Genomic DNA, 17,948 nt, shown 5'->3' with positions numbered 1-17,948 from the left:
CCGTGGGAGCAGGGCCAGGGTGGGAAAGTGCTAGAGTTCTGTCTGGTCCTGTTACATGGGATCAATTCCAATCTGTTACCTCCGAGGATGTGGACAGGCTGCTTGGACAAGTGAAACCGACCACCTGTCTCCTGGATCCTTGCCCATCCTGGCTGATAAAAGCGAGCCGGGAAGGGCTGGGCGATGGGCTCTGCGGGGTGGTGAATGCTTCCCTCTATGAGGGAGCCTTCCCAGACCCGCTGAAAGAGGCGGTCATTAAACCGCTTCTTAAAAAAACATCTTTAGACCCAGCCAATTTGGCCAACTATCGCCCAGTCTCAAATTTACCATTCTTGGGCAAGGTGATTGAGCGGGTGGTTGCCAGACAACTCCAAGCACGCCTGGAGGATGCGGACCATTTGGATCCCTTCCAATCGGGATTCAGGCCTCACCATGGGACTGAAACTGCCTTGGTCGCGCTGGTTGATGATCTCCGGCGGGCTAGGGACAAAGGTGAGAGCTGTTTCCTAGTTCTGCTGGATCTCTCAGCGGCCTTTGACACCATCGACCATAACATCCTTCTGGACCGTCTAGACGGGCTGGGAGCTGGGGGCACTGTTATACGGTGGTTCCGCTCCTTTCTCCTGGGCCGTGTCCAGAAAGTGGTGTGGGGGATGAGTGTTCAGACCCCTGGGCTCTCACTTGTGGGGTGCCTCAGGGTTCCGTCCTCTCCCCCATGCTTTTTAATATCTATATGAAGCCACTGGGAGAGATCATCAGGGGGTTTGGGCTGGGTGTTCATCAGTATGCAGATGACACCCAGCTCTACCTCTCCTTTAAATCAGAACCAGTGAAGGTGGTGAAGGTCCTGTGTGAGTGCCTGGAGGCTGTTGGAGGATGGATGGCGGCTAACAGATTGAGGCTGAATCCTGACAAGACAGAAGTACTGTTTTTGGGGGACAGGGGGCGGGCAGGTGTGGGGGATTCCCTGGTCCTGAATGGGGTAACTGTGCCCCTGAAGGACCAGGTGCGCAGCCTGGGAGTCATTTTGGACTCACAGCTGTCCATGGAGGCACAGGTTAATTCTGTGTCCAGGGCAGCTGTTTACCAGCTCCACCTGGTACGCAGGCTAAGACCCTACCTGCCCGCAGACTGTCTTGCCAGAGTGGTGCATGCTCTAGTTATCTCCCGCTTGGACTACTGCAACGCGCTCTACGTGGGGCTACCTTTGAAGGTGACCCGGAAACTGCAATTAATCCAGAATGCGGCCGCTAGACTGGTGACTGGGAGTGGCCGCTGGGACCACATAACACCAGTTCTGAGAGATCTGCATTGGCTCCCAGTACGTTTCCGAGCACAATTCAAAGTGTTGGTGCTGACCTTTAAAGCCCTAAACGGCCTCGGTCCAGTATACCTGAAGGAGCGTCTCCACCCCCATCGTTCAGCCCGGACACTGAGATCCAGCGCCGAGGGCCTTCTGGCGGTTCCCTCATTGCGAGAAGTAAGGTTACAGGGAACCAGGCAGAGGGCCTTCTCGGTAGTGGCTCCTGCCCTGTGGAACGCCCTCCCAGCAGATGTCAAAGCAATAAACAACTATTTTACTTTTAAAAGTCATCTGAAGGCAGCCCTCTTTAGGGAAGTTTTTAATGTTTGATGCTGTACTGTTTTTAATATTCAGTTGGAAGCCGCCCAGAGTGGCTGGGGAAACCCAGCCAGATGGGCGGGGTATAAATAATAAATTATTATTATTATTATTATTAAACAGTCAGGGCTTCCCTCAAAGAATCCTGGGATCTGTGGGATAAATCAGCTTCCTATAACCAACATGCTTAACTTAATGCATGAAGGGGTTAAGACAGTGGTGGCCAAACTCGGCCCTCCAAGTGTTTTGGGACAACAATTCCCATCATCCCTGAGTACTGGTTCTGTTAGCTAGGAATGATGAGAGTTGTAGGCCCAAAACATCTGGAGGGCCAAGTTTGGCCACCACTGGGTTAAGACTTACTTTGGAGTAAGCCGTTCTACTAGGCTTCACTTGGTCACACCCCCTCACCTTGGGAGGAAGGGTTACTAAACTTGTTCTCTCTGCTTCTACTATGTCAGTGATGGCCAAACTTGACCCTCCAGCTGTTTTGCGACTACAACGCCCATCATCCCTAGCTAACAGGACCAGTGGTCAGGGATGATGGGAACTGTAGTCCCAAAACAGCTGGAGGACGAAGTTTGGCCATCACTGTACTATGTGAACCTTGCCAGTAAGGATGTCTAAACTGGATGCTCCAAGCTTAGACCATAAGGCTTTAGCAAGCCATCTCTGTATAATTTAGAAACTTACCATTTTTGAAACTAAGTTGCACCACCTGTCCTTTCTTGCTTCTGTATGGAAAAGCACATGAATCTGACCTTTGAAGAGTTTGTAAGTAAACCATTTTTCACTTATCAAATGTGTAGTCTCTTTCTATGCTAAGGGAAGTGGAGAAATTCAGAAGTCACTTAGGGGATATTTTAAAGGTCTAACAGCCTATATTTCCATGCTTTTCTTTGCTGCATGTTTTGTGATTTTAAATCTCTGCTGGGGCTCTTTCACCAAAGAGTACTTGCCCCAAACCTGGATCGAGGCATCAAGGGAATTCTCCATTTATTTTACCATATCTAATATTTATTCTTTTAACCAAACCAAAATATTTAAACTAACAGGAACAGTATTTTGTTCAGGGTACAGTGGTACCTCGGGTTAAGAACTTAATTCATTCTGGAGGTCCGTTCTTAACCTGAAACTGTTCTTAACCTGAAGCACCACTTTAGCTAATGGGGCCTCTCGCTGCCGCCCTGCGGCGGGGGCGGCGAGATTTCTGTTCTCATCCTGAAGCAAAGTTCTTAACCTGAGGTACTATTTCTGGGTTAGCGGAGTCTGTAACCTGAAGCGTCTGTAACCCGAGGTACCACTGTACTGAGAAGTGTTCAAAGACCCTGTTCCCCTCACAGAGCTGCATTTGCCAAAGTGGTCAAACAATCCACCCTCTTCCTCAGGGAAACTCTAGAAGTTGTAGCTTTCTGAGCAGAACAGACATCTAACAACTCTCAGCACACTTAGCAAACAATATTTCCCAGAATTCCCTGTGGTCCAGATGTGTCCGAAGTGACCAAAGAGGACTTCTGTGGTCATTAATGTATCTGGCTTTGACCTAGACTGGTGTAGTCCTCTAGTCCTGGCTTATGTGCCCATTCCCAGACTGTGACAGTGAGCTGGCTTCATCTAACAGTATCTTCAGAACATCTCTCTAACCTTAAACAACTGTTGTCCCTTGAATTCTGCAAAGATCTGCTCGGCCCTAATTCTGATGTGCATCTCAGTGAGATTAATCTCATTACTATGGACAAACCTTGGAAGTTCATAACTTTTGAAAGGCAATTATTATTTATCAGTTATTTCAAATGCACACAGAACTCAAGGTGTTTACTGACATTCAGTAATAAATGTGGGATCCCTCCAGACAGAAGTATAAATTAACATTTATCTAAAGTGCAATTATAATTTATTATGAAGGCAGCTGCATGGCATGTTCGTGTGTTCAGTTACCCAGGATACAGCATAGTTCATGCTGGGAACCACCATTTGAGATACATAAGCCCAGACAGCATGCTGCTTTAAATTAATTAGTCCAATATGTGATACACTCTCATCAGTAAAATAACAGGAAGCAGAAAAATGCAACAGAAAGCTGCTCTTTTTCACATTGTGTTTTACAGAAGGATCTTTTATTGCATATTATATATTTTGTATGCTATTGGCCTTGTTATACTCATAGGAACCCTGTGAGGTAGCCTAGGCTGAGATACAGTGACTAGCCCAAGGACACTGTGAGCTTCATGACTAGGTGGTGATTTTGTCCCTAAACTCCCTGGTCCTAGTCCACTTAATATCCCTCCAACTTATTCCACATTACTAAAAGGCAACATGGAAGTGAATAAGCTGGGAAGAGAGAATAATCTTTTCCCATCCTCTGGAAATTGTTGGGGTCCCTTGTTAACAGTCCTGCGTGGCACTTTTAAGACTAACCAGTTAGGCTGCAATCCTGTACATAATAATCAGGACGAAATCCTAGTGGAATTCAGTGGAAGTCACCTCTGAAGAACAAATGGTTACATTGGAATGAATCCGCACTAGAAATCATGACAGCAGGGACTCCTTCTGAACCAAAATAGGACACTTAAACATTGCACTTTTATTAAAGTTTATCATTTCAGTGTCCACTGTTTCTTTGCAAAATAGGAGGGCAGTAAGAGAACCAGAACAGGTTGAGGACACACACACACACACACACACACACACACACACACACACACACACCTTTTCTCCCACCAGAGTTGCAGCAGTGACAGTAGAGACCCCATCTGAACCAATGTAAAGATACTTCTCAATTGGTTTCGGTGCTAAGTATTTGTACAACTGCAATCTCAAGTGTCCACGATATCTTTGCAAGGGAGGAGAATGAAGAGAAAGCCAGAACTAGGGGCGTAGGAAGGGGGGTGGGCCACCCCGGGTGTCATCCCTGAGAGGGTGACAAAATGGCACACAATGGGGGCCAGAACTTACCATGGGGCCTGGCCTGCAACGTGCCCGAACCACGCGTCTCTCTTGGGAGTGACGCGGTGGCTTGGGGCCACGCACTGCCCGAAACGGCACCTTGGGGCTTGTGTCTGCCAGGTGGACTCCATGGGCAGATCGCCATGGCGCCCCCCTGGGCAGATCACCCGACCCCCATGGGCGGATCTCCCCGCCCCCGCCGCTCTGGGTGCCGGAACAGCTAGCTACGCCCCTGGCCAGAACAACTTGGCTACACCTCTGGGACCTCCTAGCAGCCCTACAAGGTCTAGTGGGCACCAACTGTCACTGGATATATTGAAATTGTACACAGATATGCTCCAGCTTTACCAGAACATAAACAGATTCCTACAACAATGCATATACAGTGGTACCTCTACCTGTGTTCACCCCCAGTTACGTATCCTTCGGGATACATACGAGGCAAACCCGAAAGTATTTTTCCGGGTTTCATCATACGCACATGCGCAGAAGCGCTAAACCGCACCACGCGCATGCGCAGAAGCAGCACCTCCGGATACACACACCTCGGGATCCAACTGGAGCTCTGGAACAGATTCCGTGCGCAACCAGAGGTACCACTGTAACTGTATAAAAAGACATAGGTGCTAATTCTTACAAAATTGTGCCACAGAAATACAGCATTGCATAGGACTTGACTTTTAAAATTCTTATTATGCATATAATATACATATTTTGTATTTAGACTTTTTTAAAAAAGAAAATCAATAATGTGAAAGTGGCTTAGACAGAAGCTGGCGCTCAGTGCAAGAGCTGCTCCGATGTAGGCAAGGCTCAGTTGGGTCAGAACAGCTACATTTTGTCCATAAATCCATTTGAAACTGATTCTTCCCTCATTTTCACTAACTTTGTCACTATATGCTCATATGGCATACAGATACTTTTTTGTGTGTGATCTTTCTTCAGTGCCAGCAGGTGTTCAACCATGCTGGAGCAACTGAGCTATCTCTTGGGGTGCATGGTCTAAAGTTTCTCTGTCAATTGCCTTCTTCAGTTCAGGGGAACACAAGGACAGAATCGGCTCTCTTGAGGTTCCCTCTCCAGGTATCAGCTGTCATGGCCACGTTCCAAGACGAATGCTAGGGCATATTTTGGTGTGGTGAAATGTAATCCCTTTTTGATTTGACAGCTTTTAGTAAACTATCTGAGGAATTATGCTTATTAGATCCATGCTTCTGCAAATACAGCAGAAATTAATGCACTGGAAGCCACAATGGCAAACATGTCTTTAAGAAGAATGTTTCAGGTTGTGTATTTTCTGGGCTTTTTAATGATATGCTCATTATTTTGGCAAATGGAGCTTTGAAAAAGAGTATATGCAGTTAAGGCATGCTCTGTGTTGCAGTTGTGATTCCAGGTTCTCAAGATCCCCATAGATAGGATCACTGAGGAGTACAAGAGTAGTCTAAACGACGCTTCATTAGACTGTTAGAAAGTTAATCCTTGCAATTTAAGGTTTAGAATTTCATGACTTCAGTGTTTACAGATGATGGTGCCAATGGATGACATTGCATTGGCTGCTAAAGCTCCCATGAATGCAGGATAGCCACAAATTGCATTCTACCAATTCTTTCTTCCCTAGCGCCTCCTGCAAAAACTGCTCTGTGGGGTTGGGGGACCCTCTGGAGACGTGGGGGAGGTAGTATGGGGCTGTGGGGAAAGTTGGGGGGGGGGAGAATCAGCAAAAATCACTTTCCCCCTCCCTCCAATGGGAGCTTTTTGCTGGATCAGAGTCCCTTCTGCAAATGGAAAAACTTCTGTTCACAGGATGGCATGTCTGGCTGAATCTCATGACACCTTAAAGACTGTGGTCTGGAGTACACAAAATCTGATAAAAGTGGCCTGCAATCCTCCTTAAATCTTTAAGGTGCCACAATATTCTTGTGTTGCCTTTGCCATTGTGGCTGCTGCTCTGGAAGCTCATCTGAAGCTTGTGACACCGCTCCCCAGGACTGCTATGTCAATATGACTGTCAGTACACCAGCCGTTTTAGTTGCTACCAAACCAGGAAAGTTTACAGGGCTTCTGCATAATAACAATTGAGTGTGCAGCAGTTTAATCCACCCCACTGCTTGTTCAGTTCAGAAGAAGAAGAAGAAGAAGAAGAAGAAGAAGAAGAAGAAGAAGAAGAAGAAGAAGAAGAAGAAGAAACCTATCTAGGGAAGGCTTAATTTGCCTTCACTTTCTGGATAGCATGAATTCTGATACTCAGTGACCCAGAGTAAGATCTGGGGAATAAAATAAGAAAGGAAAAGGTTTAAACAGAAAGAGACAAATGGAAGACCTAGCAATTTGCTGCACTACCCCTGCCAGCATTATTGAATGCTTTCCCCCTTTCCCACAGTTCAACTCCCTCATCTTATATCTGAAATTAAGACATTGTGCGGGAAAGTGGAAAGATTTTCTCTGCTACCTAAATTGAACTTGCAGGGAGGTGGGAAGTCTACTGAATCAAGCAATATATCTGTAGCTGCCTTCCCCTCTCAACAATTAAGCGTAAAAGAAAGAGTCCTTGACAACTGCACAGGGACTGCAGAGGCTAGTGGCTCACAAACCACAAGGAAAGTATTATTGTTGAGCAAAGGCCCTTACGTTCATTGTAGAACCCTTAAATCAGTTGTATAACCTGATGGCAGGAGTATTAAAACCACATGGGCCATTATCCAACACAATTAAGTGACAAGCACAATTAATTAAAGCTAAGAGCACATTAAATTGAAATCAATTGTATTAAGCTCATACATTTCTATTCTAGACAATGGCTGTGGACTTGTTTATTGATTGATTAATTTCTATACAGCTTAATATATTAAAATCTCTAAGTGGAATACTAAACAAAACAAAACAAAAAAACCTGAAGCAAAAACAGACAACTTAAAATATTATAAAAATACACAGTTACATATAATTTTTGGGGTGTGTGTGTTCACTTTCCTTCTGACATACCCTCTCTCTGTGTTCTCATCCAGGCTTCAAACAAACACTCAGCTCATCGACAAAAGTCTCACAATGAGAAGAATTTCTGGAAACAGCAGACATCAGCCTAGTCCAGGCACCCCCAAACTCGGTCCTCCAGATGTTTTCAGGCTACAATTCCCACCATCCCTAGCTAACAGGACCAGTGGTCAGGGATGATGGGAATTGTAGTCCCAAAACATCTGGCGGGCCAAGTTTGGGGGTGCCTGGCCTAGTCTCTCACCCTAGATTGTTTTTTTTTATTTATGGGCAGGCTCAAGGTGGTTGGTACTTCCTCAGGCTGCCTACAGCTGTGTCCCATTCAGCTGAACTCTCCATGCTCATTTGCAGAGATATCCAGTTAAACATTAGGAACATTCAGATATTGGATTTTAGTAGCAGGTACAGCAGAGCCATCAATCATTTGTGCCTCTGCACAGCCACAAAAAACAGGAGGTTCAAATGTACAATGGGAAAGTGGGTTTTCATGGGTTTGTACCTTTCTGCCACAATGCCAGCTGGCCTTATGTTTTTCATTGGTGAAAATGGAACATCCCGATTGTCCCAGGACTTCCTTTGTGGAGGAGCCCTACACAGACACCTAAGAATGGACACTGGTGCAAATATGTGGCTTGCACATTGATCCTGAACATGTGGTTGATGGGGCTTGTGCAAGGGGCATGGCCGACAGCCCAAACCCTTGCTTCCCTGACATGAATTTGTGAATGCATGAATGGGGGTCATGTGAACCCTCTCATGTGACACCACAATCAGTGACACAATGATCTCAGCTGTGGTCAGGTTCATGCACTCCACATCATAGCTGTCAACTTTTCCCTTTTCTTGTGAGGAATCCTATTCGGAATAAGGGAATTTCCTTTTAAAAAAAGGAAAATGTTGACAGCTATGCTCTACATTGATCTGCCCATGAGCAAGTTCTGTGACTTGGTCCTTGACAGATAAAAATAAATCGTTCAAGGTTTTCTAGCTCTACATGAAACCATTTTTTTTAAAAAAACAAACCCAACCTTAACCACATCTGCATTTTCTTCTTGGTCATGCTTTGTTCCTCCCATGTTCCTCTGGTTTTTCTCACTATGGTATTTCTGGACTTTTATCTACAACTCTTTAAGCTTTGGAAAATGTGATCCAATGTCTCCTGTGGAATCTTGCTACCTCCTTGATGTTCACAGAAACAGCAATCTGACTGTCTTCCAGTGGGTAAATAACAAATAACTGTCAAATTTAGTCCACTAATGGCCTGCATCTGTCACTTAGATGGGCCTGCAATGTTTTTGTGTAATTCCTTCTGTATTAAGCATCAAATAATACATTAGGAAATATTTTGTCTTTAACGGACTGAATACATGTCTGCAATTTCACCTTTTTTAAAACAACTTCATCTGACATGCTGGCACAGGCCCATGTTTAATGATTCTTAAGTCAGGTCTGAGCACATTTGTTACACAGCTGGAAAATTAAATTGTCATATAATTTATTTTGTTGTATGACATGCAAAAGCCTAATTCCCCAACTCCCTCCTACACGGATCACTTGAAAATTTCTGAGGGTCTTGGTGGAACACTTATTATTTTTTTCTGCCTGTTGTAGCAATTGAAATGTGCTGTGCTCAATGTTGGGCGGTTTTAAATTGTATTTTTATTGCTTCTTTTATTTTTATATAGTATTTTATTGTATTACAATTTGAATTCCATAGAATTCAGATTATTGTATTCTTCACAGAGACTCCATGAAGCTCATGGACCATTGATGGTCTGTGAATTACTGTTTGGGAACTTCTGCCCTAATTTGCACTCCCTGGAACAATACATAAATGGAAATGCATCTAGCCTTCAAAATTTGTTCTCTGAATTTTGCTATGCAGTTCTACCAACCCCCCAAAAAGTGTTACAAAAATGTCTACATTAGGGGTGCAGTCAAATGCATGTATTGAAAATAGCATACAAGTTGCATTCTATCAAGAAAAGTTACTTGCAAAAATCTGTATATTAGACATTAGGCAGCTGATGATTTTTTGAAAGCTGTGCTGAGATGTAGACAACCTTATCCAACTCAAGGGCCACATTCCCTTCTAAACACCCACCCAAGGGCCACTTGCCAGTGGTCAGCACAGCCAGAGGCAAAAGTGGTAGAGCAATGAATGCAGATTTTACCTTTAGTACAGTAGTCTAGTTCCTTCACACTCACATATCCCTCTCTATCCTCCATCTAGGCAAGAAGCCTTATCAGAATTCAGACACACATAAGCCAGACAAAAGCACTCAAGGAGGTTGTCAAGGCGGGAGCTGGGAGCTGGTCAGCAACAACTTGCAAGGTGTCAGTGAAGTTAACTCTTTATTCAAAGAAATCGAACAGCTCAAGCCTAGTGAGCACAGCTACTCTTCCCAGTAGGCCTGGGGGGGGGGGCAAATCAGCCCTCCAGTGAGGCAGTTGTGGGGACTCAAGTTCCCCACCTTCCCACAGCTCTCTAAGTCTCCTCCTAGCCCAGTTCCATTACAAGCAATCTGAGGCTCTGTCATCTTGCCTGACTCTGCTCCACCCTCTTCATACCTCTGTGGGTTCCGAGACCCCAGAGGGGAGGGGAGCTGGTTGCAGCAGGAGGGGAACTTCTTCAGAAGTCTGTCTCATCTCTGCCTCTTGAGACCCCTCCTCTCCAGCCTCTGCCTCTGGACTGCCCTGTTCCTTGTTCCCCAGCCTCTTCCTGCTTCCTAAACCCTGTTACTTCTGCAGCTTCTGACAACTCCTCCTCCTGGCCTGCTGCTCTTCTCCCTCTGGCCACTCATCGTCATCCCACCACCAACCCCCTGGGCTCTGAACCTTCTTCCATTGGGGGTTCCCCAGCCGATGCCTTCTACCACTCATCTGCATCCAGCCAGTCCATGACACAGGTTGCATAGTGGGGCTTGATAATGAACGTGGCTTGATCATGGCTTGTCTGTGACCAGATAGTGAGCCTGGAGGGCTGATGTGGCCCCCAAGTCTAAGGATCCCCACTCCTGTTTGAAAGGGAGTGGGATAAAAATGAAATAAATGTCCAAATGCTTCTAAAGGTATGTTTGCTGTAGGCATATGTATACACTACTGTACCACAGGTTTTCCCTCCCTCGCGCCTTGCATTGTGGAAGGAGGTTTTCCCAGGCATTCATTAAGACAGGTCAATTGATTGAGCAGCATTCAATCTGTGAAGCATACCATTCCATGGAGGAATTTGCTTTTCTCAGGATCCTAAAATAGAAACACTAGATCCCTTCAAATATGCCAGAAGAAATGTTAACTGTGTTCACAGCCTTTGTGAGGTCATCACAGGCACAGTGAGCGGTATAATGTTCCCACTCCCTTAAATGGTTGTTTTTCCTACACAGTTTGTCTAGAATAGTGTGGAATAATTAAATATAAAAATACAGTAGGGCTGTGCTGTGAAATATTCATTCCTGCTCTCCCCCAGATGCTTGCTGCAGAGAATGACTCAACATCATCTATTAGGGGCCTCTCCATCAGGCCTTCTGGTGTATGAAAAATAATAGCTTAAATTATACAACCCAAACTATCTCTTCAAGAAAGTTTAAAAGTCAGATGGTGATGGCATCCTTGCCTAGGGTGGAGATAAAAGTACCAGGAAGTTTTTTGTTGCCATGGCAATAGGTGCTCCTTCATTATATGAAAGGAGAAAGGCAATATAATGAATTATTTTGTGGGGAAAGGTAAAGACAATGCTATATTTTTACCCAATCCGGAGTTGTGTGTCTCCTTGAATAATTTAAACAAGCTTCAGTATTAACCTAGAGGCTTAATTAAAGCAACATATGCTGCATTTCCCCCCTCAAAGAGTCAGAATTTTAAAAATAGGACTTTTTCACATCTCCTTGATTCAAAAAGAGCAAACTTGATTCATGAAATGTTGGAGGATATGGAGTTATGTGATCCCTGAGCCAAGGAGACCTTGGCTCCTTTAGAAGACATTTGAAGTCAGCCCTGTATAAGGATTTTTTATGTTGAATATTTTATTATGTTTTATATATGTTGGAAGCTGCCCAGAGTGGCTGGGGCAACCTAGTCAGATGATGGGGTATAAGTAAAATTATTATTATTATTGAATAGCATGTCCCTATTTTCACCAGAGAAATGTTGGAGGATATGAACCCTGCTCCCTTCACTCACCCATCCCAACCCTCTTCACCAAGCCCACAATCTCCTCTCTCTTTACCCCTTGCTGAAACCTCCTTCTCCTTCTGCCAACCTTCTGTGGCTTGCCTGGACCATGCTCACCTGGGACAGGCCTGCCAACATCCCCTCCCCCACAAACCTTTGCACCTTATCTCTGCAGGCCCCCAAATCCAGCCCCCACCATTCTCCAGGGCCTTGCTAAAACTTTCCCTCCCTCCTACCAAACCTCTGTTGGTGGCCAAAGCACCGTCTTCTGCTGGAGTTTTCAAAAAATACCGTCCCCATCACAATACCCCATTGGCTGGCCTGCTTTGGCTGCTTAAGCACCTCTGCTTGATTCCTAACTTCTATTGGCCTGTTCACATACTGATAAAACTGTTTCCTCCACTGGCTTGCTCATTCACTTACTTCCCCCTGATGTCCCCCCCACCCCCAGCGCTCTTCAGTGTATTCATATGCTGTAAAACCTGCACTTTGGTAAAACAGTTCCACTTCAGAAACCAGATCAGATCATGCAAACTCCAAAATCCAATGTAAAAAGTTTGGAAGCATCCCTAACATCAGGGATGAGGGAGCAGTGACATTCCAGATGTTGTTGAATTCCAACTCCAACAGGCAACAGTCAGAGTTAATGGGAGCTTTAGTCCAAACATATCCGGAAGTCCATCTCTGTCTAACATGGATTTTATATTATGTTTGTAAAAACTGATTAACTCAGTGATTTTTTTCAGACAATTGCCCCCCTAAACCCACTTTATATTAAAAATTCTGTTTCAGTTATATTATGACAGCCTCCTGCTATAGGACGTGAGTGAAAGCAACTTGTTAAAGTTTTAACTAATATAACAGCTGAAGGCAGGATCTGAGATGCTCAAAATGAAGGAGATGCTCAAAATGAAAAAGTACTTAATGTCATTTGGATTTTATTTATTAAAAAGTATGGTCCCAGTGTTTAAACAGATTGTTTTGTATTTTTCAAAAGCACCTTCAAGATTTCCTGGCCTTGTGGTTGGTTGTAAATTCTGTTGCCATAGACAGCAGGTATACTGTAAATGGTTATTGTGAAGGAAAAAGGGGAGTGTGTTTTTTAAAAAAATGTAATTCCATTTTCCTGCTCCATTTTATGGTCCACAATTTATCCCAGATCTTAAGTATTGAGAGACAAAACCCTCCCTGTTTCTTCATGGGTGGCGTGGGGTGGGGATAGGCTACATTTAGTAATACTTTATTGCTAAAACGTATAGAAACCATATGTGTTCTCTCAAAGAGTTAATGTAGCCACTCTCTCTTTCTAAATCCAGACTTCATCAACTGTACATTTTCGGAACTAAGCTAATCACTGCGATTTTAAATACTTTGGCATTCTATAAGGAAATTAATCATAAACTGTATCAGTAATTTTATTCAGGCATTCATTTTCTGAACCGAAGCTGGCTTTGGGGGACACAATTAATTTATTTTTGGCAAGGAGGGAGTGAATGTTTGAACAACCTTCAGCTATGAATGGGCTACGCATTGCTGAGAGATGTGGATAGTTGGCTCTCATTGAGTGGCCCACCACGTGAGTTTCATCCTTGTATAGCTCACCAACAAACAAGGCATCAACACAAAGCCCAGGTATGGCTTCAGCATCCAAAGCTAAAATCTGGTAGAACTCACTTAAATGCACACAAACAGCATGCACTTCTTGGATAACATGATTTTAGATTGCACATGGGGGAAGAAAGGGAAATCCTCACCCTACATGTATAGAAAACTCCATGTATGTAGAAAACTACTGTACCAGAATTTTTCTCCCTATGATATAGCACTCTAACAGTGGGGTGGAGAGACTGTGCTAGCTTCATAGCAGTGTTGGTCCTCCACTGCTGGAGAGGAGGAGGGTCAGGAACACTGGATTAGCTCCATCAGCATGCCCACACAGCCACAATCTCCAGGCCACCTCCTACCATGCCCCTTCTACTTCCTGGTACACAGTAGCAACACTGCTGTTGAGAAGCTCCACCCCATTGGGTGAGCTACTGCTGCATATAACCGTCTATATTGGTACAGGTTTTGGGAGGATTTAATTTCTGTTAAACCACAGAGCCTAGGGCTTGCCGATCAGAAGGTCGGCGGTACGAATCCCCGCAAGGGGGTGAGATCCCGTTGCTCGGTTCCTGCTCCTGCCAACCTAGCAGTTCGAAAGCACGTCAAAGTGCAAGTAGATAAATAGGTAGTGGGAAGGTAAACAGTGTTTCTGTGCGCTGCTCTGGTTCGCCAGAAACGGCTCAGTCATGCTGGCCACATGACCTGGAAGCTGTATGCCGGCTCCCTCGGCCAATAAAGCGAGATGAGCGCTGCAACCCCAGAGTCGGCCACGACTGGACCTAATGGTCAGGGGTCCCTTTACCTTTAATTTCTGTATATCTGATTTATACTCAATGCAGATTATCAATAAATCCAAAAGAAAAGCTGCACAGACACTTAAGTGCCTTGCAAACTTGTCATAGCAGGGGTTTAAGTGTTCCAGCTTCCCATTGGCTGGGGCTGATAGCAACAAGCCCTTCACCGTTTGAACCAGTTCTAAGGGACAGCTACTTGAGAGTGGGGTAGAAGCAGAAAAGGAAGCCCTCTTTGCTGTCTTCCCCACCATGTGATAGTGTTCTAACCCATGTCCAATCATCTGATGGATGAGCTATCTGCCATTTGTGATCTGACCGTTATCCAGGTTGCTTCATTGTCCAAAGTTCCATAGAAAACCAGGTGGAATTCTGGGCTTGGCAATGTGGGAGGGAGCACTCAGGAGTGACTGTGCTGGTGCCCTTTTCATCGCACTGTTCCACAGTGAGATCTCCAGCACCCCAACAGGATGGCCACCTTTGTCCAACAGAAACTCACCATAGCATTCAGGAATTTCAGATTTCATAGGTTTCTGGGGGGGGGGGGTCATCATACTGGGGAACAAAGCTCCCACCACTCCAAACCTCATGAGAAAATGATCTGACTATGATAATGGGGTTGCATCTCTTCCCCCCCCCACCCCCATCCATGATGGTTTCAACTGGGCTGTCTCTACCACCCTCCCCTCTGGCATCATCCAATATCAAACAAACATCTCTTACTAGCTGTAAGAGCATCGCAAAGTCTTTGTGACAATTAAGGTGCTATTAGTAGCAAGCAAATAATGTACCAGTACCATGATAAAGTGTTCTAGTGCCAGAATATTGCTGAAGAGCTGCTATATTTAGAAGTAGAGTGGTACCTCAGGTTACAGACGCTTCAGGTTACAGACTGTGCTAACCCAGAAATAGTACCTTGGATTAAGAACTTTGCTTCAGGATGAGAACAGAAATCGTGCGGCGGCAGCAGCAGCAGGAGGTCCAATTAGCTAAAGTGATACCTCAGGTTAAGAACAGCTTCAGGTTAAGAACGGACCTCCAGAACGAATTAAGTTCTTAACCCGAGGTACCACTGTATAGCTAGTTAGAGATAAGGGATGGGTGCATGCATGTCCCCCTTGTTGCATTTTGTAACAAGGCATTGCAAGATGCAATCTTTCACAGATCAGCTGCAAAAAAACATTTTAGGTCCCATTAGATTCATATCTGTATGCTTTCACAGTTGTGCAACTTCTTGTATGATTTACCTGCTGTTGATATAGATTGATAGAGACCGTGAACCTGACAGACCAACCCTGTTACATTCAATTTGGTGGTTATTTTAATGACTGCTGTAAAGAATTTGCTGTCCAAGGTGGAGGTTAAACATGCCTGGAGGAAGGTATGTGTGTCCAGATACAGGCAGGATGAGCCAACCACTGACATTTTTTGTGCCTACAGCTGAGCTCTGTTATGAAAGCAAGTTATATTCACAATGCGCTCAGTTCAAGGCAATGAATGCATGGACCAGAAATTGAATTAATCTATGTACAGAAATATGCACTTTATCGCCTTTTATGGTTTTCTGGCTCCAGCTGCTGACACACCCTTTTGGCAAGGTGTTTGCTGAATCTTTGTACCTTTAAGTACCTTTAAGCAGTAGCTTTATCATTGTGCTCATTTTCCAGTTGTAGAGTGGATTGATATACTATTTATAATCTCTATTGTTTGTTTGTTTATTATGCTGCTGCAATGGAGAGCAAGTAATAAAGGGTTTAAGTACATCAACATCTGCATCATATGAAATCATACCAAAATGCATATCCATGAAATTCTGTTCTACAAGAGAGCTGATTGGTGAATTACTGGTTCCATTTTACATTTCTAGATAAATTCAGGAGCACCCCTGAATTAAAGCTCTTTCCCATGCTGTGTGTGACATAGCACAGCCTACTCCCATCACTGACATCTGGTAAGAAGCAAGAGCAAATTTGGGACGTTGAAAGTTGTCTGTGATTATGCAATTAAAAGCTGATGTCACTTAATTTCTTTGCAAGACCATTTATACAAATTCCATCTGGACATAGGTGGGGAGGCAGGGGGAAAGCTGAGAATAGTACTTGATTTCTTTTTATTTTGCAACTGATGAAAATGAATGTGAAAATGGTCTTGTCATTTTGGCTCGGGATTAGCAATGACACTGACTTGTGCATGGCAAAAAGTTACCTGGGATTTGTAGTACCTTTCTATTATATTGGTACAGATACAGAACTCCAGTAAAGAGAAATGCCAACATTTTATATTTGCTGTTGAAATGTGTTTTGGAAGGTGAGGTATCTTTCTGATGCTTTTAACTCATTCCTGTTTTGAAAAACCTTCAAGTGGAACTGTTTTACATACTTGAAGGAGAATTCAGGCTTTCGGTAACTAATCTCTTATCCAAGGCCACCTGATTGAGTGGGGTTCAGAAAAATAATAATGCCTGAAATAAAATAAAGTAAAGCTGAAAATCTGCAAAAGAAAGAATCCTGATTATTAACCTTTTAGTCTATCAAGGGATTATAAATGTAAAATGTAAACTTTCTATGCTGTTGATGGTCTGCACCTGTTTTTTATCAAGAGCTGGAGGAGTAGAAGGAATTTTCACGAGCATGTTTTCCTTTCTGTTCCATAGAATCTGAATGCAATCTTAATATTCTGGAAGGGGGAGCAGGAACCCCTAAACCACAGGAGAAAACATTTTCCCCTTCCAAGTTTTCATCCAAACACACCCCACTGCACATAGTCCTGGCAAGAGAATAGAGATACATTTTTTTTGTACAGTGATTTTGAGAGCGAGGCTCATGGCCAGTTTTTCATTTCTTTGAATATACAGTATTTAGACTCTGTGTTAATATCAGTTCTCAAAACACAGCATCTTAGGTGCCAAGAGTTGGATTAAAGTTTTTAATTGCCTGGGGAACGGGGTGGAGCAGGAGGGAAGAGAAAGCAGAGAAAGGAGCAAAGATCTGTAAAGGATTCACAGAGTCCAACACCTGCCAAATGCCAGCTCTCTCTTCTCCCGTATGTCTGCATGTGTGTCTGGCTGGCTGGTGAGCCCCGACGATCACATGGACCTCAGGCAACCACCTCCCTCCCTCTGATTCCAGTCCTCACTCTCACTTCATTACTTGCAACTTTTGCAAACTACTCCAAAGCTGAAGTGCTTATCCCAGACTCTGCTCTTGGTTCTGGGGTTTGCTAACTGCCAAGATCTGTTTTTCCCTCTCTGCTGATCCTACATTGGATATTCACAGAGGAGCATTCTACTGCAAAAAAGCAAAAAAATAATAATGACCTCCTTTGTCGAGAAAGCTTCTTTTGCTCAGCTCTGCCTCGCGCTGTGTGCTTTTGATCTGACACTGCTTGGGGATATAACCTGGGCTCTACCTATGGAAGAGCAGGATTACTATCTGCAGGAAATCATCAACAGGGATCATTATTATTCCTTTCCAGATCCTGAAGAGGAGTATTCACCTTTCACAGAACAGCCAAGGGAGGAAGAAACCGAGCCCCCTTTGGAGACAGAAGAACCCCAAAGATTCAAGCTGGGCAAGAAGGAGTTAAAAATGAAGAAAGCCAACAAAAAAGACAAATCCACTCTCGAGACCCCGCCAGGTAACTTTCCTCTTTCACTTCCGAAATTTTGAGATTCCAGATGGGTCTCAAAGGATTTCGCCCCCATAAGTTAATATCCGAAGCAGAAAAGCAGAAATAGTAACTGCACTGCTAATGACGTTAAACACCCTCGTACTAATCACAGCTGTTATACTAACAGAATTAGTGATCATGCTGGTCTGAAA

At 44.2% G+C, this 17,948-nt stretch overlaps 1 protein-coding gene and 1 long non-coding RNA gene across 2 annotated transcripts in view; both read left to right on the top strand.

Annotated features, from left to right (window-relative positions):
* Window positions 1–2,833: 2,833 nt before the first annotated feature.
* The window catches only part of LOC144328009 (uncharacterized), an 84,734-nt gene continuing 69,619 nt past the window's right edge, over window positions 2,834–17,948 (top strand). The window contains exon 1 of the long non-coding RNA XR_013393215.1: window positions 2,834–2,918. This is a non-coding gene — a long non-coding RNA (uncharacterized LOC144328009). The remainder of the gene's footprint in view (window positions 2,919–17,948) is intronic.
* The window catches only part of CPXM2 (carboxypeptidase X, M14 family member 2), a 70,452-nt gene continuing 69,619 nt past the window's right edge, over window positions 17,116–17,948 (top strand). Inside the window, exon 1 of the mRNA XM_028730011.2 lies at window positions 17,116–17,763. Coding sequence (XP_028585844.2) covers window positions 17,439–17,763 — 325 coding nt within the window. The 5' untranslated portion in view covers window positions 17,116–17,438. The remainder of the gene's footprint in view (window positions 17,764–17,948) is intronic.

This window comes from Podarcis muralis, chromosome 6 (genome assembly GCF_964188315.1).
Source record: "Podarcis muralis chromosome 6, rPodMur119.hap1.1, whole genome shotgun sequence".
Classification (NCBI taxonomy): Eukaryota; Metazoa; Chordata; class Lepidosauria; order Squamata; family Lacertidae; genus Podarcis; species Podarcis muralis.
The sequence above is the reverse complement of the archived record's forward strand: the minus strand, read 5'-3'. Positions and strand labels throughout refer to the sequence as shown.